Source organism: Bos javanicus, chromosome 9 (genome assembly GCF_032452875.1).
Source record: "Bos javanicus breed banteng chromosome 9, ARS-OSU_banteng_1.0, whole genome shotgun sequence".
In the NCBI taxonomy this organism is placed as follows: Eukaryota; Metazoa; Chordata; class Mammalia; order Artiodactyla; family Bovidae; genus Bos; species Bos javanicus.
In genome coordinates this window covers 39,575,749-39,602,221 of record NC_083876.1, presented here as the reverse complement: position 1 = coordinate 39,602,221, position 26,473 = coordinate 39,575,749, and the positions used below count along the sequence as shown (strand labels likewise).

Genomic DNA, 26,473 nt, shown 5'->3' with positions numbered 1-26,473 from the left:
AAACTCAACATCTTAAAAAGAAAAATCCCTCCTTCCCCTCTGCAACTTAGTTCTCTTCCAGGATTCCCCTCTCAAAAAAAGCCATCACCATCTACTAAACTAGCTATTAGAGCCAGAGAAATCTAGAAACTCTAAGCCATCTCTCTCTTCCTCACGGCCCACATCAATTGACCTCAGAAGTATCTCAAATTTTTCCACTTCTTTCTACCTCCCATAGACTGGACTTCTGTGATAATTTTCTAACTATCCTCCCTACATCTTCTTCCTCTTCTCCACTCTCATCTGTTGACACCAGATGAGAGCAGTAATTTAAAAATAAACAAATTTGCTCATGTCCCAAATCTTCCACATAGCCTACACAGCTGCAAGTGCTGGTGCTGTTAAGGAATCTTTCTCTCTTAGGTCACTTTCACCCTCACCTGTCATTCCAGGCACCCTGGCATCCTCTGTACCCTCAAAAGTGCCATGCTGCCTCATGCTTGTACACAAGCTCCCTCTTCTCTGCCTAGTCAGTGCTTACTCATCCTTCAAACCCTGCATGAGCATCGCTTCCTTGGGGGATCAACTAATATACTCCAGTTATTCCACCACGTGCTTTTCCTTAGCTCTTGTCAAATTGTGCAAATATGTGTTTATTTAAAGATTTGCTTATTAACTATCTTCCCCAACAGACTTACAGAGCCTAGCACACAGCATATATACTGGACACTATGTTAAATCTTTCCATCCATTAGCTCATTTGATCTTCCAAATCCCTGTTAAGTAAATAATATTATTATCCCTGTTTTTACAGATGAAGAGAGATTAGTAATTTATCCAAGATCACAGGGCCACTAAGTATTAAGAGCTAGGACAGGAACTTCAATCTGTCAAACTCATCCTTCTTATTACCATCACTGAATTTGCCTCCCTCAAACCATTACCTATGGGACTAAATATATATTTGTTGATAATTTTAAATGTCTACTCAAACTAAGCAGATATCTATCTGCTTAGTATACCTGCTAAGATACTTTTACACTAAGATATACCGGACCACATGACCTGCCTCTTGAGAAACCTATATGCAGGTCAGGAAGCAACATTGAGAACTGGACATGGAACAACAGACTGGTTCCAAATAGGAAAAGGAGTACATCAAGGCTGTATATTGTCACCCTGCTTATTTAACTTCTATGCAGAGTACATCATGAGAAACACTGGGCTGGAAGAAGCACAAGCTGGAATCAAGACTGCCGGGAGAAATATCAATAACCTCAGACATGCAGATGATACCACCCATATGGCAGAAAGTGAAGAGGAACTAAAAAGCCTCTTGATGAAAGTGAAAGAGGAGAGTGAAAAAGTTGGCTTAAAGCTCAACATTCAGAAACGAAGATGGCATCTGATCCCATCACTTCATGGAAAATAGATGGGGAAACAGTGGAAACAGTGTCAGACTTTATTATGGGGGGCTCCAAAATCACTGCAGATGGTGACTGCAGCCGTGAAATTAAAAGATGCTTACTCCTTGGAAGGAAAGTTATGACCAACCTAGATAGCATATTGAAAAGCAGAGACATTACTTTGCCAACAAAGGTCCGTCTAGTCAAGGCTATGGTTTTTCCAGTGGTCATGTATGGATGTGAGAGTTGGACTGTGAAGAAAGCTGAGAACCGAAAAATTGATGCTTTTGAACTGTGGTGTTGGAGAAGACTCTTGAGAGTCCCTTGGACTGCAAGGAGATCCAACCAGTCCATTCTAAAGGAGATCAGCCCTGGATGTTCCTTGGAAGGAATGATGCTAAAGCTGAAACTCCAGTACTTTGGCCACCTCATGCGAAGAGTTGACTCATTGGAAAAATGATGCTGGGAGGGATTGGGGGCAGGAGGAGAAGGGGACGACAGAGGATGAGATGGCTGGATGGCATCACCAAATCGATGGACATGAGTTTGGGTAAACTCCGGGAGTTGGTGATGGACAGGGAGGCCTGGCGTGCTGCAATTCATGGGGTCACAAAGAGTTGGACACAACTGAACTGAACTGAACGTTAAGATAAAGAATAATGGCAAACAAATTCTTCAGAGTTTCTTTTAATTTGGAGATATGCACCCACTGAGTTAACCCACATAGCAGGGTTACTAACTAGGTCCCAGAAATAGAGAGGTAGTTGTCTTGGAACTAAATAGCTAGGGAAACGGGCTTCCATTGATGTGGAGCAAGGCTCCTTACTAGTATAAGGTGAGCCTTGCTATGGGTAACTATGCCTCTATTTCTGACTTCATTAGGAGTCAACAACAAGATTAACCATTGTTAATATTGTTAAAATAACTAATTCAAATAAACTATTTCATTTATTAAGTAATATATTAAGGGCCCACTTTGTTCTAAGCACAGTATTAGATAGAACCCAAGGACTCAAAAGTGAACATATCAGATATTATCCCTGACCTTAATTTTATAAAGGCAAAGACAATCTACACTATTTTTAAAATGCTAATATACAAACAACGAGGGCTTCCCAGGTGGTTTAGCAGTAAAGAAACTGCCCCAATGCAGGAGACGCAGGTTCAATCCCTGGGTCAGAAAGATCCCCTGGAGAAGTAAATGACAACCCATTCCAATATTCTTGTCTGGGAAATCCCATAGAGAGAGAAGCCTGGCTGGCTACAGTCCATGGAGTCACAAGAGTTGGACATGACTTAGAGACTAAAACAACAGGCATGAATCAAAAAAAAACCCACAACAAGGATAATCTCAACTCCATAAAGCCCACTGAATTGTTAACTTTTGTTTTACAGGAAAATGAAAGCATTTCAAATTATTAATTAATAAGTCAGTTCAGCTATTATTTATATAATAAAAAATTTCCTTATGCTTCAGGGGAAATCCTACATATGAACCTACATACCATCTGAGTATTAACCTACATACCATGCATAACTGAATAGATAGTAAGACAGTCCCAAATAAGAAGAAAAACAGATAAAACAAGTACAGACATTCTTCGTGGAGTCACAAACAGTTACAGTCAAGGGACAGGCCTACTTTTGGCAAATAGTAGGAAAAACGAAAATATTTACATAAGACATAAAGAAAAAAATAAGAAAACAACAAATAGGCTAAGCAACAGAAGAAAAAGAAATAAAATGAAAAATAAAATGATAGGATAAAAATATTACTTAGCAAAATAATAAGCTTCAATGTTTTGAATTCAAGGTAAGAATCTGGGAAACACCTGAAATCTCTCTTCAGGATCTCCTATTGAATTGTGAAGCCACAAGTTCATCAATTCACATGTACCACAGTATAGACTTAGAGAAAGACACACACAAAATAGTAATGCATCACTACCCAAACCACACACTGAGCATCAATTCAGTTACATGGCCAACAGTGGCATGCATCTATGACTTGATTAGCATTTAGATATAATAAAAATGTGTGATTCTGACATATTTAAATAAATGATTTCATTATAAATTATTTTCTGTTATAATAAAGTAAGGCATTATAATGATTTTTTAAATTATGAACATCATCTATGAATTTCAGTTCAGGATGGTAAAGGGGACTGGAGATTAATTATTATAAAACAGGGGACTGGGTCCACTGGGGCTGAGAAACAGTGCTATAGCATAGATGTCTAGGAGTGAAATTACTGAGTAACAAGGTATACTAATTTTTTTAGGTAAATAACTTGTTCTCCTCAGGGTTGCAATATAATAATTTACAATTCCACTAACACTATATGCCAGTTCCCCAATATTCTACATCATTGCCAGTTACCGTTACTGATTTGGAGAGCAAAAAATATATCTTATTGTGGTTTTATTTTTTTTTTCTGATCATTAGTATAACTGAGCATCTTTTTTTATGTATTGGCTATTAATGTTTCAAATTTTTTTAAGTTCCTGTTTAACTCTTTAGCCTATTTTTCTATTGGATTAAAACACTCTGACTTTAAAAATTCTTTCTGAGGAGGATTAAATTGAAAACCATGTCAGGAACATCCAAAGACCATTAATAAAGTTAAACTTACTAATCAAACAGGTAGCAAGTTGAAAGGAAAACAAAAGACAGGCAGGCAATTCAGGGAAAAAAGAAAAAGCACTTTTAAAAAAAAAATTAGTATTTATAGAGAAAAAAGGTGACAAAACAGCCTGTACCTATAAATGAACTATATGTCAATAAATAAAAAAAAAAAAGAAAATCCAGTTTATACCTAAACCTCACTTACTTACTACTCTGAAAATAAGATTTTCAAATATCTTTCTTTTCTGATATTATTTTGCTGTCAAGAATACTGAGCATTATCTCTAGAAAAATGGTACTGATGAACCTATTTGCAGTGCAGCAAGAGACACAGACATACAGAACAGATTTGTGGACACAGTGGGGTGGGGGTGGGGGTGGCAGGAGGAGAGGGTGGGACGAATTGACACCGGGGCACTGAAAACATATACATTACCATGTGTAGAACAGCCAGCCAGTGGGAATTTGCAATATGATTTAAGGAACTCTACCCAGTGCTCTGACAACCTACAGGGGTGAGATGGGGTAGGAGGTGGGAGGGAGGTTCAAGAGGAAGGGGACATATGTATAACTATGGCTGCTTCATGCTGATGTATGGCAGAAACCAACACAGTATTGTAAAGCAATTATCTTCCAATTAAAAATAAATAAATTTTAAAACAATGACAACAAAAGAATCCTTTGACAGTCATTTTGTTTTAAATACTTATTTCCTTCAATTATCTGAATGCTATGTTATCTAACAACACTAAAATCTACAAACTGAAGAATTTGCCAATTAATGAGAACATTCTTTAGACAATTAGACAAATAGCCCATTCAAACTTTGAAATCACCAAGCTGCTGAGTATACTAGTAAACTTGTAAACCAATATCTATATTTTATCATCTTATCTCAGTCCTGTTATAATAATATACAACTGCCCATTGTTAATAAAATACAATTATTTATTTTTAAACTATAATCTTCATCCTTTAAAAATGCAGACTATTCTCTTGTTTGTAATCTGTTGAAGTTCTACTTTATCTTGACTGTGCACTGTTCTGATTGGGTTTTGTTTATTAAGTCAAAGATCTATACTAAAAATGTGAACAGTTTGTGTCACCAGAGGTCATGTGAGGCCAAAGTAAGAGAAGAGTAATATGTGAGATTATTTCATTATGATAAATCCACTGATACTTGAAGGAACTAAACTTCTTTCCCCAAATATGCTAAATCCTTTGCTATAATACCAAAATCCTAATTACAGCTTTCCGTGTTCATGATCCGTATCACTTTAGATTACCCTATCCACTAGCTCGCTCCACTGACTCCAGACGGCTACTGAGTGGCCAAGTGTCTCCATTCCTTGTTTTCCTGGTTTCTACCTGAAACTCAACCAGCTGCCTCCCAGGTCTGCCAGCCTGCCCTAACTATAACCCAACTCTTTCTCCCCCAGGTAGAGACCTAGCTCCCAATTCCCACTGCTTGGATAACACAATTTCCGTTCCAACTCTGGTTGCCATAAAACCACCTACCTATCTTGTGACACAACTTATCTCCCTAGTGACCTGGATCTGAAGAGCCTATTCTCATTTTAAAAATTATGGCAAGGCAAGGTGTATGCTTCTAATTCTGAATGTGTTTCTCCATAGAGACAATGTTATTAGCAGTCCTCAAGTACTATGACACTAGAGTACCATGGTTACCCACAGGCCAAAAATGGTGGGGGAGGCCAGTTTTGGTGGGGTAGATAGTTAAGCTAGGCATCATTCATATCAATGTTTCCTAAGGGAAAAAAGTATTTCACATTCCAAATAACTGACTTTAAAAGACTGCCACCTTACTGAAAATACTATTCTCTCAGCAAGCAACACTATGTGTTACAAGCACTGATCAGTATCTGTTAACTGACTGATATATTTGAGGTGGAGGAACAACTGTATCTGCTGCTATAGTACATTTTAAATGTAACTTAACATTCAAAGACCAGGGCAAAGTCACTAAATTTTTAAAACACATTTCCTGGCCTCTTATTTATTATTACTGATCTAAGCTAAGGAGGCCCACAATTTACTTTTTTATGACACTAACGAATTCAACTTAAGAGAAAGGAAGAAAACTAAGCTTTCACTGGGAACTGATTATGAGTCAAGAGGCTTACATACATCCTTACTACAATTCTGTGAAATTAGGAACTATTAAGTCAATTTTAGATGTGAATAAACTAAGGTTCACAAAAATCAGGTATGTTGAAGTTGGTTTATAGGAGTAATAATTAGGCCAAAAAAGAAAAAGAGAAATTGCACAGATTGAGAATGATACTGAATTCCAAATCCAGATAAATCAGAGTAAGGAATATGAAAGGTGAACTAGAAATAAAAGTAGAAATTAGCCATATTTTAATCCAAGAGCTTAGATGCAGCATATACCACTAATATATATGCAAGGGTCAGACTCACCTTTCACAGGCAACTCCTCCCTCCTAAAAAATGATACGACTCCTGAACATATATGGAAAGGTGTGCTTTGTCAAACATTCCATGAGATGAGATTCTGGTTAGAGGGTGAAGCTGAGAATGGCCTGGGACATTAGCAAGTGAAGACGCGCAGGGATTCTGAGAGTCGGGGCAATCTGTGGCTTGCCACATGGCCTGCTTCCTTGGCACTGCCAGCCCTCAAAGCAAAACTGATACAGCCTCATTCCCCCTGAAAACGGCTTCATCTAGGAGCAACTTGCCCAAGATATGGAGGAAAAAGGGTGAAGTTCAGATACATCATCAAGTCTATCTGATATTCAAGTCCATATTCTCTCCCACTTTACAACCTGAAGCCTAAGGCACATTTTTAAAATAAGTACTTTATTTTCCCATATCAATCCTTTATTTTGAATCTAGAATTAACAAATTTACGTTAAATTGTATAATTCAGTACCTTCTATAATAATATACTTTATTTTTTATAATAATACACCTTAAAAATGAAATATACATTTCATAGATGCTAAAAGTAATTTACTTTGACTGGTGAAAACAATTTTAACTAAAAATTATATTTTTATTACAGTTTAAATAGGATAAAGTTATTACGAATAATATAATAAAGCAACATTTACTGTGCATTTATTAATATTTTTCAGGTTCTGAGCTAAGCCCTTTGAATACTGTCAGATTTATTTTCAGTTCTTTACTCTGCATTATATCATCAGCATACTTTTGCTTCAAAATTATTCAAGACAAAGAGAAACAACACTAAAAATAGGGAATTAATAGTCAATTAAATCTAATCTAATCAGAGCAGGAATATGAAATTGATCATTTTCATATTTTTAAGAGAACTGAAATAACTGATTTTCTTAAGTAGGGAGGGATTTACTGACACAGTCAACTCTTTGACGATAACCTACCAGTTCTTGGCAGAGAGAAAGGAGTCACAGCAACCATAGGTGCCTAAAGGTACTACTTTAACCAACTAGTCTATTCCCCTCGAGTTGGGAAAGAGAGAAGTGGAGAGCTTTGAGTTACTTCTGTGACTAGTGTTACCACATCAATCCATCTTCCTTCACAGTAACACACACACACATGCAAATACACACACATGAGAAACTGGTGAGCAAAAACAGTATTACCTCTTCTCAGGGTTCCTTCTCACTTTTGCCATCTTTAAACAAAACCCTAGATACCTACATATGGCACAGTATTTAAATCTGCTTCTGAGAATACAAAGATTGGTCACTTAGTCTTCTCAGAGGAAACAAAGCAACCTGAAATATACTCCAAAAGGGGCATGCATGCACTCACACAAATCATTTTCTTTCTTTCTTTTTTTTTTTTTTTTGCCATGCCACACAGCATGCAAGGATCTTCCTCAACCAAGGATCAAACCCATACCCCCAGCATTGGGAACACAGAGTTTTAATTTCTGGACCTTCAGCGAAGTCCAATAATAACTTTCAAGAGACTCAAAACTTAACATCTATAGCAAGATAGATAGATACACCAGAGGACTAGAGAATCTGTCTGCTGGTTAACTCCTTTTACTTGCCCCTTGTCCCTTTCTAGCTTTTAAAAAGATTTCTTTTCCATCCTATGCTGGTCCCTCCCTATGTGCTGACTCTATATGCATCTCCCAGGTTCATCCTATAGTAATCCCAAATCATTCCCCAACTCATACAAGATTTCACTTTTCATTATGAGTCAGTAAGAATATATATATCTAAATGCCAAAGAAACTAAATATATTAATGAGAAAAGTAGTAACTATTACTATCCAATGAAAAGGGGAAAAAACACAGACACATTTTAAAGAAGAAAAATATATATATATCCTGAATCTTCAATCCCAAGAGTAAACTTCTGTTTGTTTCTAAGGCAAACACAAGGATTATACCAAAGAGCAGATTTTTGCTCAAAGATGATTTCATATATGATTTAGTTCCAGTCTCCAAAATCATGCAAACTTTTTATGAAAATAATTATTAAAGATCATGTTTAAAGCCTACTGAAAAAAGAAAACTTTTTCTACCTTTAATATTTTTCACAAAAATACTTTGATTTTGTCCCAGACATAGAAAGGGTAAATTACCTGAATCACAGGTGTATTTCCACAAATCTATACACTCTAATAAAATTGAACACATGTTAAAAGCAAAATTTGCATTCAGTGCAACATAAAAGCAACTGAGATATAATTAAATAATCTAAATGAGAATAAACAGGCAGTTCTCAATTTATGAAATTTAACAAAATAATTTTAAGGTTGATAAAAATAAATGTATTAGTAAGGGGCTTCCCTGCTGATTTGGTGGTAAGGAATCCACTTGCCAATGCATGAGACACAACTTCGATCTCTAATCCAGGAAGATCCCACGTGCCCGGCCACAACTATTGAGTCTGTGCTCTAGAGCCCTTGAGCCACAGCTACTGAAGCCTTCGTGCCCTAGAGCCCGAGCTCAGCAGCAAGAGAAATCACTACTATGAAAAGCTCACGGAACACAGCTGGACAGTAGCCCCCACTCACTGGGACTACAGAGAAAAGCCCACGCAGCAACAAAGACCCAGCACAGCCAAAAATTAAAAAAAAAAAAACATTTAGAAAAGTATTAGTAAGAATTAGAGCCATGCTTATAGACAGTTTATAGTTCTCAAGGTATCTACAGCAAACATATATTTTATCATTTCCCCTTCATAAATTAAAAAAAAAAAAGGGGGGGGGGCTTATTCCTTGAAGACAAGGGAAAGTTCCAAGAATTCCACTGATGTTTACATAGCAGCCTGCTAAACCACCATGGTGGCAAGAGAGGGAAAAAAAAAAAAACGTAGCAAATAATCTTTTAACTGCCATTCTACCTTGCCTGCTCTGTGCTATGAGAAAGACTGCAAGTGACAGTCCATGGCAGCTGAGGCCACGTGTCACCATGGGAGCATCCACGCTGGGATGCTGGTGGACACACGCTGGGCTAAGCTGGGCAGAGGGGTCTGAGGCGGTGGCTTCTCAAGCCAAAACTGAGGAAGACAGCACTCTGATGTGAAGTGAGGTTTTCTCTCTCTTCCTTCTTCAATCTATGCCCTCCACCCTATTCCCTTTGACTAATTTTCCTTTCAGTCTATCTTCACTTTCTTTGGGACCGTGTCAATCTTTTGAAAAGTACTCAGGAGTTAGATCTTATAATCTTTCTTATATCCCACAGAACTAGCATGATTATTATTTTGATAGTTAAAAATTTAGCTTTGTATTACCATGGATGAAATTACATTTTATAAAAAATAATGGACTCTCCACTCTTACAGGAAAAAATCTTTAGTTTTTTAATAAAGGAAAGAGTCTAGAAGACCATACACAAAATATTAATAATAGTGATTATTTCTAAGTGTTAGTGTAACAGATGCTCTTAACATGCTTTTTCCACATTGAGAGTTTTATAATAAACATATTTGAATTGTATAATCAGGAAACAAATGGGATCAGAATTAATGCTGTTTACCACATTTCCAGCCTAGCAATCTTATGATTACACAGGCCACAAAGGTAAAAAACATCAAATTAGAACTCCCCTGTAATCTCAGACTAAAAAGGTTCATGTTTACATGCTCCTAGTATGTTCATCACCCAGAATTATTCCTTGTTATGGTATATTGTTAACTGTAAAGCACTGTACAAAGATATGTTATTATAATTCACCTCTGGTCAATAAGATTCAAATGAAATTAAAATGTGAAATGACTTTTATTAGTGAGACTTGAGGTAGCAATGCATTCTAGTTTATTTATAGTAATGACAGTTTCTTTTTTAATTTATTTCTTTTATTTTGGGCTGTACTGGGTCTTTGTTGCTATGTGTGGGCTTTCTTTAGTTGCGGTGAGTGGGGGCTCCTCTTCGTTGCAATGTGTGGGGCTTCCATCGCAATGACATCTCTTGTTGCAGGGCACAGGCTCTATAGAGCGTGAGCTTCCTTAGTTGTGGCTCGCAGGCCCTAGAATGAGGGCTCAGTAATCGTGGCGCACAGGCTTAGCTGCTCTGAGGCATGTGGAATCTTCTGGGACCAGGGATTGAACCCCTGTCCCCTGCATCGGCAAGTGGATTCCTATTCACTGTACCACTAGGGAAGTCCCTCATTCTAGTTCTTAAACATCCTCCCATTCTGTACACATTCTTCAAGTTCATTCCATGGTTACAAATTCTGACTTCTTTACTCATCATCCAACTCTGCTCTCAGAAGGTGTCTGTAATCACAGTCCCATCATTTTAGAGTAATGAATGAAATGTTACTAATCTTCTCCAAATCAAACGCCTCTTATCTAAGTGCCTGTATATAAACTAGAAAATTCCAGGAGGCGTAATATTATGGGACATAGAAGGAAAAGGCAAAGAACAAGTTTTATCTGCTTTTTAATTTATGGTGTTGTCTACATTCTCCCCAACCTATCAGTCCCTCCTAACCTCTCTGACTCTCAACCACTTTACATTGTCCGTCCTTCCACCTCATCAACCAGAAAAACTCCAATTCTCCCTTCTTATACTGGGCCTATAATAAAGAAAACAACACAGTCATGCCAGACTAGTGACATGACTGGTCTCCTACTTTAGGTAGACTATAACACTTCTACAATCTTATCTTTGATCAGCAAATTTTCACAGAGCCTTCATCAATAATTAAAAACACTCATCATTTAAGATCCACACACACAAAGAGAGGCACACAAGAATGCACCTACTTCATCATCTCCCTAGTAAACTGACTAATGTTGACATTATCCTTTCTTCTGCCTCTGTAGTTTCAGAGGATAAACTATCTGTTCCATTTCCTATTCAAGGCCAATCCCTCCAGCTGTCTTGTGATCCACAAAATCTTATAAATTCCTCTTTAACTGACCCTTGACCCACTAATAATCTCATACACCTTTATTGATTTTCCCCCAAATTTACTGAGGTATAACTGTATACCATCTTCAAGTTTTATTATGGATATAAACCCATGAAACCATCATGACAATCACAATAATGAAGATTTACATCACCTCCAAGAGGCTCCTCATGCTCCTTTATAATACACCCCTGTTTCTTTCCTACCCGCACACAGCCACTGATCAACTGTCCACCACTACAGATTAGTGCGCACTTTCTAGAATTTTTTATAAATGGAACTAGGTAGTAAAGACTGTAGCCATGTCCATATGCAAAGCTGTGGGTATGTCCAGGAACTATCTGAAAGACTCTAATCGCATAGCTCTTAAAGCCATACAAGCATGACTTAATGGCTAAAGCACAGTTTTATTAAATAACAATGAGATATCAGTACAAACCTATTAGAACACTAAATCCAGAACATTAACAGCAACAAATCTGGCAAGGTTGTGGAGCAAAAGAAACTCTCACCCACTGCTGAGTCTAGTCACTTAGGAAGATAGGCAAACACACTATTACCAGGCAGTCCAGAAATTCTGCTCCTTGATATTTACCCAAAGGAATTGAAAAGTTATGTCCGCACAAAAGCCAACACACAGGGTTTACAGCAGCTGTACTCATAACTGCCAAATCTTTGAAGCAACCAAGATGTACTTTGGTAAATCAATGTGTAAACAAACTGTAATACATCCAGATGATGGAATACTATTCAGTCCTAAAAAGACATGAGCTATTAAGTCATGATAGATACGGATGAATCCTAAATGCCTATTACTAAGTGAAAGAAGCCAATCTCAAAAGGCTACATACTATAGGGTTTCAACTATATGACATTCTGGAAAAGGCAAAATTATGTAAACAGTAAAAAGATCTGTGATTACCTGAGGAGGTGGATGGTCTAGGATGAATCAATAGAACACTGAGGATTTTGAGGGCAGGGGAACTATTCTGCATGATATCATAATGGTGGATACATGTCATTAGACGTTTGTCCAAACCCATAAAATATACAACACCAAGAGTGAACCCTAATGTAAACTATTGTCTTTGGGTATCAACACAGGTTCATCAATTATAACAAACATACTACTCTGGTGGAAGAGGTTGATAATGAGTTAGGCTATGCATGTGTGATGGTAGGGAGTGTATAGGAAATCTCTAGAACTTCTACTCAGTCTTGCTGTAAACGTAAAACTACTCTAAAAAATAAAGTCTATTCAAAGAAAAAAGAACCATATAGCAATTTTGGAATTGAAAAGTAAAATAACTAAAATGAATATTTCACTGGAGAGAGGCTTAGGAGCATATTGAGCTGGCAAAAGATATAATCAGCAAATGAAGACAGGCAATTAAAAGTATCCTGTCTAAGCAACAAACAGAAAAAGAATTAGCAAAAATCATCAGTGCGTCAGTGCCCTTTGGGACACCATCAAGACTGAAAACATACACATAATGGCAGTCTCAAACAGAGAGGAGAGAGGGCTGGAAGAATATCTGAAGAAATAATGGCTAGAAATTTCCCAAATTTGATGAAAAACATTACTCTCTACACCCAAGAAACAACAAACTCCAATTAGATTTCACATCTACACATATCATAGTCCAATTGTCAAAAGACAAACACAAAAAGAAAATCTTGAGAGTACCAAGAAAATAACTCCTCACATACAAGAGATTCTCATGAATTAACAGCTGACTTTTCATCAGAAACCATGGTGGCCAAAAGGCAGTGAGATAACATAGTCAAAGTGAAAAAAGAAAGACTGTCATTCAAGAACTCTATATGTGGCAAAACTATTCTGCAAAAAACAAAGGAGAAACAAGTGATAAAAAGAAAAAGAGAAGAAATTAAGATATTCCTAAATACAAAAACAGAAAATTCACTCCTAGAAGATCTGCGCTACAAAAAAAATACTAAATGGAGACTTTTGGTTAAAATGAAAGGACTTTTAAGTACCTTATATCTATACATAAAATAAAGATCACTGGCAACGGTAACAACATAAGTAAATAGAAGAAATAGCATTAAGTATATTTTAACTATTTTTCTTCTATGTGATTTAAAAGACAACTGCATTAAGCAATAATTACAAAGCTATGTTTGTGAGCTTATAATGTACAAAGATGTATGCACTTAGCCACTATGCAGCAACATACATGTTAAACTCATGTCGAAATCCCTATCATGTTGGGGCTAAGTCATCCAGGTAATATAAAAAATTATTCAATTCAGAAACTGCATACTTTCTAAAATTCTACTAAGCAAACCCTCAATAAAAATATGAAGACTGTAAATGAGTTTCAGAGTTACGTTTTGTCAGCTTCTGCACAACAAGAAACAATGAACAAAATAAAAAGGAAAGTATGAGAAGTACAAAGTATGAGAAGCTATTTGCAAACTGTTTATCTGATAAGTGGTTAGTATCCAAAACATATCAGGAATGTACTCAACTTAACAGCAAAAAGCATCAATATCATCATTCAATTCAAAAATGGGTAAAGGAACTGAACAAGGACTTCTTCCAAAGAAGAAGATGCACAGATGGCCAGCAGATACATCAAGTGCACAATGTCATTAATCGTCAAGGAAATACAATCAAAACCACAGTGAGATATCACCTCACATCTGTCAAAATAACTACCACCATAAAGACAAGATGTAACAAATGTTAGTGGGGATGCTGAGAAAAGGGAATCCATGGATTTCTCAGAAGATATCTAGAATTAGATTTTCATTTCCTAATAATCAATACCTTAAATTCAGCTATTTACCCAATTAATTCATGGACATTGACTTAATGCTGTATTAAATTATGGAACTCTAGCAAAATTGCAAACCAGTGATATTCACATTGGTTGAAATAATACTCTATGAATTTTAGCAAGTTAAAAATCAGTTATCAAATGCTCACTCTGGTAGGGCATTACCAATTTATAATTAATGGAAAAATGACAAAATGAACACTTTAAACAATAAATTTATATTCTAAAGCAAACTAAGGATTATATAGAACTTTGTTGTTTATTCATTAATTTATTCAACAAGCATTTATGGGGCACCTGCTATGTGCCAGGTACTATGCAAGAAACTAGGGACAAAAAGACAAGGTCCCTACCCCCAAAGTGTACACAGCCTAGTGAGAAGCTCCCATTCTGAAATCAAAGAATTTATGAGTAGAAGGGATCTTATAGTTCCCTTATTTCAATATAAGGAAACTGAGACTCACAGCTAGTTTAAACCACAAAGGCAAACAGACACTCAGGTCTACAGAAATCCCACCTCGTGTGCTCTTTGCACTATTCATTTTCTCATTAGTGATGATGGAGTGCTTCAATGTGAGTGAACTACAAATAAGGAGCTGTGAGTAAAACATGAGATAGTTACCAAATTTGAGACAGAAATGCCTAATGAATACGGACAATATGTTTAATAATTTAGAGACAGAAATTCCTAATAGATTGGTGATATCATGATAAAGGCCCAATAAGAAACTAAAGCACTAAAATAAGAAACTGAAGAACTAAAATAAGGTAATATAATATTAAGACTTCTAAGCCATAATTAGGATTTTGCCTCTGCTTACTGATTTGTAAAATGGAAATACTAAAAGTATTTATTTCATATGATTGTTAGGAAAATTAAATTAATACTTAAAAGCACTTAGTAAGCATAGTACCTGGTAAATACTCAAGAAATGTTAGGTGTTCTTATGGACAATCATTTCTTAAATGTACAGGTGTGTCATATAAAGATAAAAAAAAAAGAATGATCTTTAAGCAATTATCCTATTATTATGATAGTCATTTTTTTTAGCAACTAGCAAAATGTAACACTAAAACATGAACTCTTCAGAAAATGTTTAATATGCACACTATCTAACAGTATCACCCCCTTCTCTATAAAGACATGTATCAGTCCTAAAATTACAGGAAAGACAGACATTACTTACTAATTTAACAGTTATACTCAATTATAAATTAAATAAATTCAAAAAATCATTCAGTTCTGTATTCTTAAGATTATAAATCCTAAATATAATTAAGAGAATGTTCAAAGACTACTTTTAAGTAATTAAAAAGTTTATGCAACCTTCCTCATAGAAAATTTTCTTAAACTAATATCTTTGAAATAACCATGCATTGTATATATTAATGAAACATTTATATTAATATCACCGAATATAAATAACAAAATAAATAACATTTATGTCCACTTACTGCAATCTCTCTACAAGCCGACATAGATATTCCTGTGCCTTCAATTTGCTTCAATGCATATTCTTTTTCATCTTTTCTGCATAGGAACAAAAAATATTATTTATTTCTATATATTTTCAGATTCAAAATTTTAACTATAAGAAAAATGAAATGCACCAGCCTCAGTGATATGTAAACACTCACTATGCATGCATTGCTTATTATTTCTGATAACATTTCAATTATAAAATGTAAAATATCAAAAGAAATTCATGTCACAATGAAAACATTAGATAGAGCCAAAACACAAACTACAAAATTGAAATGAACAGGATACTAAACACAACACGAGTTTCAAAAAGTAAACAAGCATAAATATAAACTCAAGCATATTGTAAGATAATTCTACTGTCTTAATTATCTGGAGTCTATGAAAGCATTGTTATAAACATTAATTTAAAAATAAATGACAGATGTAAACTTCTATATTTATTCAAAATAATTTCACAGTATAAGACCCATGTAATAAATGGAGGAGTTATAGAAGAATGTTGACCCACTGTGTGTGTGTGTGTGTGTGTGTGTGTGTGTGTGTGTGTCATTCAGTCGTGTCTGACTCTTTGCAACCCCATGGACTGTAGCCCATCAGGCTCCTCTGTCCATGGAATTCTACACACAAGAATACTTGATTGCTCTTTTCTCCTCCAGAGGATCTTCCCGACCCAGGTATCAAACCCAGGTCTCCTGCAATCCAGGCATATTCCTTACCATCTGAGCCACCAGGGAAGCCTTGTTGACCCACTGAGGCACACTAGTTTTCACCAAGGATAGGCAACATTCAAAAGCCCTAAGACCTCAACCAAAAGCCTTGGAAAGACTTCAAAACTAGCCACCAACACCTCATTCTCAAGATCCCTAGGAAAAACTTGGTAGTTACAGTGAATTTTCCAAATAATGGAGGTAGGATTAGGAATTCTGGGAGACTCTGGTGTCAGTAGTTACCAGGGTGCTTAACCAAGGGAAGACAGTGGCTCAATAATGGGGATACCATCCATAAAAATAGTATCAGTGAGTGTCCAGTGCAATGAGGTATCTTCAGAGTACCAACAACAGGACCAGCCAAAGCAAGGCCCCAGCTGAATGTAACAAATGTGAGTCCTATCACTGGTTATTCTGACAAGAGGAGTATAACCCATGCCCTCCGAGTTTTGCCTTTTGATTATATTAGAGCTTCAACACTGTATCATCATATCATAAAGATTTCGTCAAATGATAGTACCTCAGTAGTGCCTCAACGTCTTACTTACCTATTGCTCATTTTCCCCACTCTGTTTACTAGCAGATAAAGCAGTTTAAGAGTGTATTCATAATATGCATTTTAAAACATCATTTCATGTGCATTTTAAAGATTTTCACAATCATCTGTGTTTTGGGCAAATAATTGAGTTACGGTTACTTTTTCCAACAGTCTGAATATTATATACATTTTTCTTCCAATATATGCCATTCAGGAAACAAGCAGCATTTTGATAAACAGAATTTGTACTACATGTCAACAGACTGCTCTGCAATTACTAAAATGATAATCACGAAAATCATTAGAAACATGAAAATGTTTATCATACACTGCTGAGAAAATATATAAATTATACTGTATTAAAAAAATACACACACTCAGATATACGAGTGTGTGTGAATATATTGAAGGTGAAAAGTGAAAGTGTTAGTCAGTCAGTCATGTCAGACTCTTTGTGACCCCATGGACTGTAGCCCATCAGGCTCCTCTGTCCATGGAATTCTCCAGGCAAGAATACTGGAGTGGGTTGCTATTTCCTTCTCCAGGGGATCTTCCCAATCCAGGGACTGAACCCAGGTCTCCCGCATTGCAGGCAGACTCTTTACCGACTGAGCTACCAGGCTTGAAGACCACTGAAGGTGATACATAAAAAGAAAAACAGTTGTGTTAAGATGTGGAAAGTTATGTTAACCAGCCTTAGTACTAGTATCATATTGTCTCTTAAATTAGAGAGGAAAAGAAAAAAAAGTAATTTGACGCTTTGAAAACAGTTGACTATTAAAATAATCTTTAGTATTTTCAAAGTAATATCTTAGGCATGTTTCAGACATGTTTTAAAGAGCAACGTCAAAGATAGGTGATCCCATTTTCCTTTTCTTCTATCCTGTTTCCTCCAAACATAAAACTAAACGTTTTTCAGACCCCCGACAAGCCACTAAGAAGTATCAACACCAGCAGCAGGTGACTGAATGTAATTAAAGCCAAATATCCCCCCTACCTTGAAAATACGTGTGGGTATGCCTGTGAAAGCGTTTTGTGTCTGCGATGCTTAACACAATGCTTACAATGCAAATGTCACACAATCAGTAATTAAATTTACCATCAGGTATCTACTACTAAGTATTTAATTAAATAAATTCCTAAAGTTAAAAACTATTTCTGACAAAATCTGCACATGAAATTATACTTTTCTTTTTAAAGAAATATTCCAATCCTCAGTTCCCTAAATGAAGTGCTCCAGAAGCTCATGTAATTGCATAGTTTTATTTTTAATACTGTAAAGAATATTACACAATCTGGATAGGTTATTGTTGCTATGGAAACTATAAGATTTTTGCAGTAAGTCAAAAAGTGCAAAATTAACACATCACATTAATGACTTTTGAATTTCACATCCAGGCTGTCAAAGGAATTTGAAAGCTTGAGCAGAATAGATTGAAACATAGACCTCTTGCTCTGAATTATATGGATAGGATCTATGAACAAACCCAGTAATTATTTCACTTAATAAGTTTAAATATAACTTCCATCTGCTGAATTAATAAAATACTCAAAGATCTGCAGACTTGAGGCTTATCTGCAGCTTTTGTGTTGAGAATGAAGGAAGATGCATACATGATTACCAGTTCTCTTCTATGTTAACTGCAGATGATAAAATGATGATGTGGCACCTCTGAGGTTCACCATATGAAGAACTGGCAGAAACCCAGAGGGCATATGGACTCACTTTCATCACTGCACTATGTCAATGCCAATCTGTGGTCAGATGCCAATACCTTAGTTATGAACACTGAAGATCTGTCCTTTCCCACAATGCCCACAAGTATTTTGATGACTAGCACAAGGGACACAGAAGCTTCATCGCTCCCATCCCATGTGAGAGCCCCTCTCCAGGATTCATGTGAAAATTCATACCACACAGCTCATATGTTTCAGGCACAGATAATATGAAGTATCATAAAGGTATAATTTACTCTTTTACCTGAAAAGGCTGAAACTCAGGTGAACCTGGCCTCCATGGCTATGATGACCTAGTTTTTAGAGGCAGCTTAATTCTTTCTTAAAACTATTTTATTTCTAAAATAAAAGAAGTTATTATTTACTATAATAAAGACAGACAAAGTAATTCCAAAGCCTTCAGGGAAACTGCTTGCTAAATTTTAGCGTATATTAGATACTACAGTTAGAGCAACTGCACATTGAAAATAATTAAAGGAGTTTACTAAGTAAATCCAGGTGAATTAAAAGTAAATATATAGTATAAACCTGGTTTTATTTAATACAGAATGCTTTAAAGACATTTCTCCTGAGACTTCCCTGGTTGTCCAGTGGTTAAGAATCTGAGCTTCCACTTCAGGGGGTGTAAGTTTGATCCCTGATCAGGGAACTAAGATCCCACATGCCATGCAACAGAGCCAAAAAGAATAAATTAAAAAAAAATGTTTTAAGACATTTCTCCTATACATCTGCAATTTGTATCAAAAGCATGCCAGCTTCCTTCTCAGCATTCATCACACACACACATACACACACACACAAAGTTGTTCAATGGGAACATTATATAACAACAAAATAGAAAAATTAATTTGGCAGAGACTGGGATTCTATTACATTTTCCATCTGAGACACTATGTTCTGGAAAACTCTTGATGCAAGCAATTCTATAGATAGTAGAAAAAAATAAGAAGCACATACTTGTGCAAATTGTAGAAATGGCAGCCTTAAAATGAAAGCTTTATCCCAGTTAGAAAACTAGGCTCAATGGGAAATTTTAAATGCAATTCAGGGAAGAACTTCTCAAGCCTCAAGAGCAGGTTCATCTTTTGACTGAAATATTAGGAACCAGTTTAATGAAAAACATAGTCTTATATTTTTCAGAAATGCTCAAACTTGGTATCCAGCAACCAGTCACTTTTAGCAAGCTGAAGAATCATTCAACAGCCTGTATGCATGAGTGCAGTTAAGATCTGGCCAAACCTCACTTGTTATAATTAGACATGTCCAGGGCTTTCTGGCTCCTATCAATAATACTACCAGCTGTCCAGCTCAGCCTGGGCCATCTTTGGTCCCAAGAATGTATGACAAACAAATAATTTAGAAGACTCTTTTAAGAAAAGATGAGGGAGGCAAAACCCACAATATTTTAATTAGCTTCAATTAAAATAAATTTTTAAAAAAAAAGAAAAGATGAGGGAATTCAGGCGCAAGCAAAGTCATGGGAAATTTTTCAGTCTTCAAACTACAGGGTTAAAATTCTTTTTGCTTCAAAGGAAAACAGAAGGTCCTTACTATTTTATTTTACATCAAGCAACAAACAAACGCAGAGTCAATATTTTACATTCCAACACTGTGCCAAATTCTGAGGATGAACAAAATTAGAGACTAGCTACCCTAGATATCAGAGTTCACAACCCACCTGGAAAGAGATTTTGAGTGAGTAGGAAACATAAACAGATAACTCTGATACGACTGCCTCTGTGCCCAATATATATGCACTATGAGCACAGAGAAAATGCCACTGGTATTTAAGGAAGATAACTACAGAGTAATGCCTTTGAGGGAAGAGTTTCCTGGAAAGAGAAGGGACGATGGGAGGGTCAGAGAATTTCAGGCAGAAGTAGGGCATGAAAAAACTAACAGAGGCATATTCAGGAAAGAGCTGGTATTCAGTATAGCTGGAAGCTGAGGGCACTATGACAAAGGGCAAGAGACGAGATTAGGTTGGAAAAGAAGAGGGAAGGAACCAAGGAAGTGCCACAAAATAACGTGTACTTCTTATGTAAACAGTGAGGAGCAAAAAGGCCAGAAGGGGTCTAATATGCTACTGAGGAAGGGCAGAGGGCAATACCTAAAAGATCCAGAAGGAATGAAGAGGCTCAGCCAAAGCAGAAACAATGCTCAGTCATGGATGTGTCTCATGGTGAAAGTCCAAGGTTGTAAAGAACAATATCGCATAGGAACCCGGAATGTTAGGTCCATGAATCAAGGTAAATTGAACTTGATCAAACAAGAGATGGCAAGAGTGAACATCAACATCTTAGGAATCAGTGAACTAAGATGCACAGGAATGGGCAAATTTAATTCAGATGACCATTATATCTACTACTGTGGGGAAGAATCCTTTAGAAAGAAATGGAGTAGCCCTCATAGTCAACAAAAGACTCTGAAATGGAGTACTGGGTACAGCCTCAAAAATGACAGAATGATTTTGGTTTGTTTCCAACGCAAACCATTCAACATCAGTAATCTATTCAACAGTAACCATTCAATAGTAATCTAAATCTATGCTCCAAATACTAATGCCAAAGAAGCTGAAGTTGACTGGTTCCATGAAGACCTACAAGACCTTCTAGAACTAACACCAAAAATGATGTTCTTTTCATCATTGGGGACTGGAATGCAAAAGCAGGAAGTCAAGATACACCTGGAGTAACAGGCAAGTTTGGCCTTGGAGTACAAAATGAAGCAGGGCGAAGGCTAACAGAGTTTTGTAAAGAGAACATACTGGTCAGAGCAAACACTCTCTTCCAAAAACACAAGAGACAAGTCTACATGTAGATATCACAAGATGGCCAATACTGAAAACAGGTTAATTACATTATTTGCAGCCGAACATGAAGAAGCTCTCTATACAGTCAGCAAAAACAAGACCTGGAGCTGACTGTGGCTCAGACCATCAGTTCCTTATTGCGAAATTCAGACTTAAATTGAAGAAAGTAGGGAAAACCACTAGGCCATTCAGGTATGACCTAAATGATTATACAGTGGAAGTGAGGATTTGATTCAAGGAATTAGATCTAGTAGACAGAGTGACTGAAGAACTATGGACAGAGATTCATTACACTGTACAGAAAGTGGGGACCAAAACCGTCTCAAAGCAAAAGAAATGCAAGAAGGCAAAGTAGTTCTCTGACAAGACTTAACAAATAGTTGAGGAAAGAAAAGAAGCAAAAGGCAAGGGGAAAAAGGGAAAGATACATCCAACTAAGGGCTTCCCAGGTGGCGCTAGTGGTAAAGAACCCACCTGTCAATGAAGGAGACTTAAGAGATGCAGGTTTGATCCCTGGGTCAAGAAGATCCCCTGGAGGAAGGCGTGGCAATCCATTTCAGTATTCTTGCCTGGAGAATCCTATGGACAGAGGAGCCTTGCAGGTTACAGTCCATAGAGTCGCACAGAGTTGGACGCTACTGAAGCTACTTAGCATGCATGCATGTATACCCAACTGAATGCAGAGTTCCACAGAATATCACGAAAAGCCTTCTTAAGTGAACACAGACAAAGACATAGAGGAAAACAATACAACGAGAAAGACCAGAAATCTCTTCAAGAAAACTGGAGATCAAGGGTACATTTCATGCAAGGATCGGCACAATAAAGGACAGAAACAACAATGACCTAACAGAAGCAGAAGAGATTAAGAAGAGGTGGGAAGAATACACAGAACTATACCAAAAAAGTCTTAATGAATCAGTTGATCACGATAGTATGGCCACTCACCTAGAACCAGACATCCTGGAGTGTAAAGTCAAGTGGGCTTTAGGAAGCATTAAAACAAACAAAGCTAGTGGACATAGTAGAATTCCAGGTGAGCTATTTCAATTTGTAAAAGATGATGCTGTGAAAGTGCTGCACTCAATATGCCAGCAAATTTGGAAAACTCAGCAGTGGCCACAGGACAGGAAAAGGTCAGTTTTCATTTCAATCCCAAAGAAAGGCAATGCCAAAGAACATTCAAACTACCATACAATTGAACTCATTTCACATGCTAACAAAGTTATTCTCAAAATCTTTCAAGACAGGCTTCAGCAGTACATGAACCGAGAACTTCCAGATGTACAAGCTGGGTTTAGAAAAAGCAGAAGAACCAGATCAAACTGCCAATATTTGTTGGGTCACAGAGAAAGCAAGGAAATTCCAGAAAAACATCTACTTCCACTTTATTGACTACGCTAAAGCCTTTGATTGTATGGATCACAAGAAAATGTGGAAAATTCTTAAACAGATGGGAATACCAGACAGCCTTACCTGCCTCCTGAGAAATCTGTACACAAGCCAAGAAGCAACAGTTAGAACGGGACATGGAACAACGGACTGGTTCCAAATTGTGAAAGGAGTATGTTAAGACTGTATATAGCCACCTTGCTTATTTAACTTATATGCAGAGTACATCATGTGAAATGTTGGGTTGGATAAATCACTATCAAGATTTCCAGGAGAAATATCAACAACCTCAGATGCAGATGATACCACTCCAATCGCAGAAAGGGAAAAGGAACTGAAGAGCCTCTTGATGAAGGTGAAAGAAGAGAGTGGAAAAGCTGACATAAAACTCAACATTCAAAAAACTAAGATTATGGCATCCAGTCCTATCACTTCATGGCAAACAGAAGGGGGAAAAGTGGCAAGTGACAGATTTTATTTTCTTAGGCTCCAAAATCACTATGGACTGACTGCAGCCATGAAATTAAAAAATGCTTACTCCTTGGAAGAAAAGCTATGACAAACCTAGACAGCATATTAAATAGCAGAGACAGCACTTTGCCAACAAAAGGTCCGTATTGTCAAGGCTATGGTTTTTCCAGTAGTCATGTACAGATGTGAGAGTTGGACCATAATGAAGGCTGAGCATCAAAGAATTGATGCTTTCCAACTGTGGTGCTGAGGAAGACTCCTGAGTAGTCCCCTGGACAGCAAGATCAAACTAATCAATCCTAAAGGAAATCAACCCTTAATATGAATTGGAAACACTGCTGCTGAAGCTCCAATACTTTGACCACCTGATGTGAAGAGCCAACTCACTGAAAAAGACCCTGATGCTGGGAAAAACTGAAGGCAAAAGGAGAAAAGGGTGGCAGAGGATGAGTTAGTTAGATAGAATCACCAACTCAATGGACATGAACTTCAACAAACTCTGGAGACAGTGAAGGACAGAAAAGCTTGGCGTGCTGCAGTTCATGGGGTCACAAGAAGTCGGACATGACTTGGCAACTGAATAACATTAGGGGTGACAGAATTTAGTAACTAATTTGATTATGTAGGTGAAGGAGAGAAAGACTATGAAGATGGGTGAAACTTCCATTTTGTCTAATTGTGCCAATAACAACTAAGCAGAAAAATGATAACATGAATAGAGACCAGTAAATATAAGATTTTATCCTAATGGCAAGCAAAGTTATGTACAAAGATTAATCTTATTAGAAAGGACTGAGATTAGAGGTATGGAAAACAACTAGGAGATTACTGCAATGAAAGTGTGACAAGGAAAGACCCTGGATCAGCATAACAGAATGTTAGCTTCCAAAAGGGGCTTACGACAATCCTGTTAAAACCTCCTCATGAAAATGAAGAAGCTAGGCTAGCAGCCAGAAGCAGATCTCAGATGAAACTTTCCAAGCACAACATTCTCCAAAACAGAATGGCAACAGTATGACTGGCAAAAAGAAGGAATACTTGTGATAGTCATTTTAGAAGAGGAATTGGCAGGACCAAATGAACAAATAATGAAAATTAAGAAGTCTGAATCCAGGATAAGTCTGGGTTTCTGAGCTTGGTTGATGCAGGGGATGATACCATTAAGGAGACTCGGGTCACATCTCTGAAGATTCTTCAGCTTGTAAATCTTTCTTTTAGCTAGAAAGAAAAACTCTAATCAAAAATAAAATATCTGAGAAGTCCAAAAGGGAGATGCTCTAAAGATGTTAACAGGCTTATTGTGGTGATCATTTCACAATATATACAAATATTGAATCATTACAGTGTTTTACACCTGGAACCAGTATTGCTTGTCAATATACCTCAGTTAAAAAAAAAAAAAAATTTACTGAGGGAGTTTCAGATTTAAAGGGCTTGAGCCCACAGATGTGATACTGGATTGGAGGAAGCAGCACATAGATAATTTTTTTGGCACCTCAAAAAGAAACTGAGGCAACATGGGAATGAGGAAAGGAGAAAAAGAGAACAGGAAGAAGAAAGAACAATTTCTGAACTTCTGTCTCACATCCCTTAAGAAAACAAACAATTCTATGAATTCATCCTTTTTCTTTGCCAAACTTTAAGAACATAATTCAAATTAATGAAATCACCAGAAATACAGTACTCTTTCTCAAGACTGTTTTGGCTATTCAAGGTCTTTTGTGTTTCTGCACAAACTTTTAGATTTTTTGTTCCAGTTCTGTGAAAAATGTTATTGGTAATTTGATAGGGATGGCATACAATCAGTAGACTGCATTGGGCAGTATGGTGATTTTAACAATACCGATTCTTCCCATCCAAGAACATGGTTTATCTTTCCACGTGCATCATCTTTTTTGTGTGTCTGACAGATTTTGGAGTACAGATCTTTTGCCCCCTTAGGTAGGTTTATTCCTAGGTATTTATTCTTTTTGTTGCGACGGTAAATGGAACTGTTTCCTTAATTCATCTTTCTAGTATTTTGATGATAGTGTATAGAAATGCAAAAGATTTCTGGGTACTTATTTTGAATCTAGCAACTTTACTGAACTCATTGATGAGCTCTAGTAGTTTTCTAGAGACATCTTGTCTCTAGACTATCTGCAGTAAAACTGCAGAGACTATCATGTCATCTGCAGTTTTACTTCTTCCATTCCAATTTGGATTCCTTTTATTTCTTTTTCTACTCTGATTGCTATGGCTAGGACTTCCAAAACTATGCTGAATAAACATGGTGAGAGTGGGCATTCTCATCTTATTCCTGATCTTAGAGTGCTTTCAGCTTTTCACCACTGAGTATGATGTTAGCTGTGGGCTTGTCAATAATTGTTTTATTCAAGAAGAATGCTGCCATAAATCAATGTTATATCTCTTTCCCTCAATATGTGATGATTTGGCTTAGCAATTTAAGAGGCTTCCATATCTCATAGAAAAAGAAGAACAAAACAATATGGAATAAAAACTTGGAAAACAAAACTAAAGAAGTATCATTTAGTTTTACACTGGTAATTCTGAATTACTCAATATCACTCTATATTCACTCAGTATTGAGTCCTTATTTGGAAACCCTTTACAAAATAAACGATAGTGATACTCTATCATATAGCTACAACAATTATCAACACATGGCCAGTCTTATTCCTACTACCTCCACTTTTCTTGATTATTTTGAAACAAAGCCCAGACGTCATATCATTTGACTTGCCATAAAATTCAACACCATAGCATTGTTAATTAGCAGGATTTTTAATTTAAATTACAATATTCCTTCAAAAATAATTCTAAAATATTAAAAGTCTTGTACAGGGTTAACCAACTCAATGGACATGAAGTTCAGTGAACTCCAGGAGATAGTGGAGGGCAGAGGAGCCTGGAGTGCTGCAGTCCATGGGGTTGCAAAGAATCAGACCAGACTTAGCAAATAAACCACCACCACCACCACCACAGGGTATTGTTATTATTTTGTATTCCCCTTATTAACAAATAATGTCAAATAACACCAGCACCTTCTTTATGTGTCATCTGTCATATATTTCACCTACTCATTCTCTAAACATCACCAAAGTACAGTTAAAGTCTCCCTTATTCAAGTCCAGTATTTCCTTGCAACATGGAAATCTGACTATTTTTT

The 26,473-nt window shown here is 36.6% G+C and overlaps 1 protein-coding gene across 2 annotated transcripts in view; it reads right to left on the bottom strand.

Annotated features, from left to right (window-relative positions):
* CDK19 (cyclin dependent kinase 19) overlaps positions 1-26,473 on the bottom strand; it is a 170,452-nt gene that overhangs the window by 91,248 nt on the left and 52,731 nt on the right. For both annotated transcript variants that reach the window (XM_061427571.1, XM_061427572.1), the window contains one exon: positions 15,617-15,692. In XM_061427571.1, the coding sequence (XP_061283555.1) occupies positions 15,617-15,692 (76 nt within the window). The remainder of the gene's footprint in view (positions 1-15,616; positions 15,693-26,473) is intronic.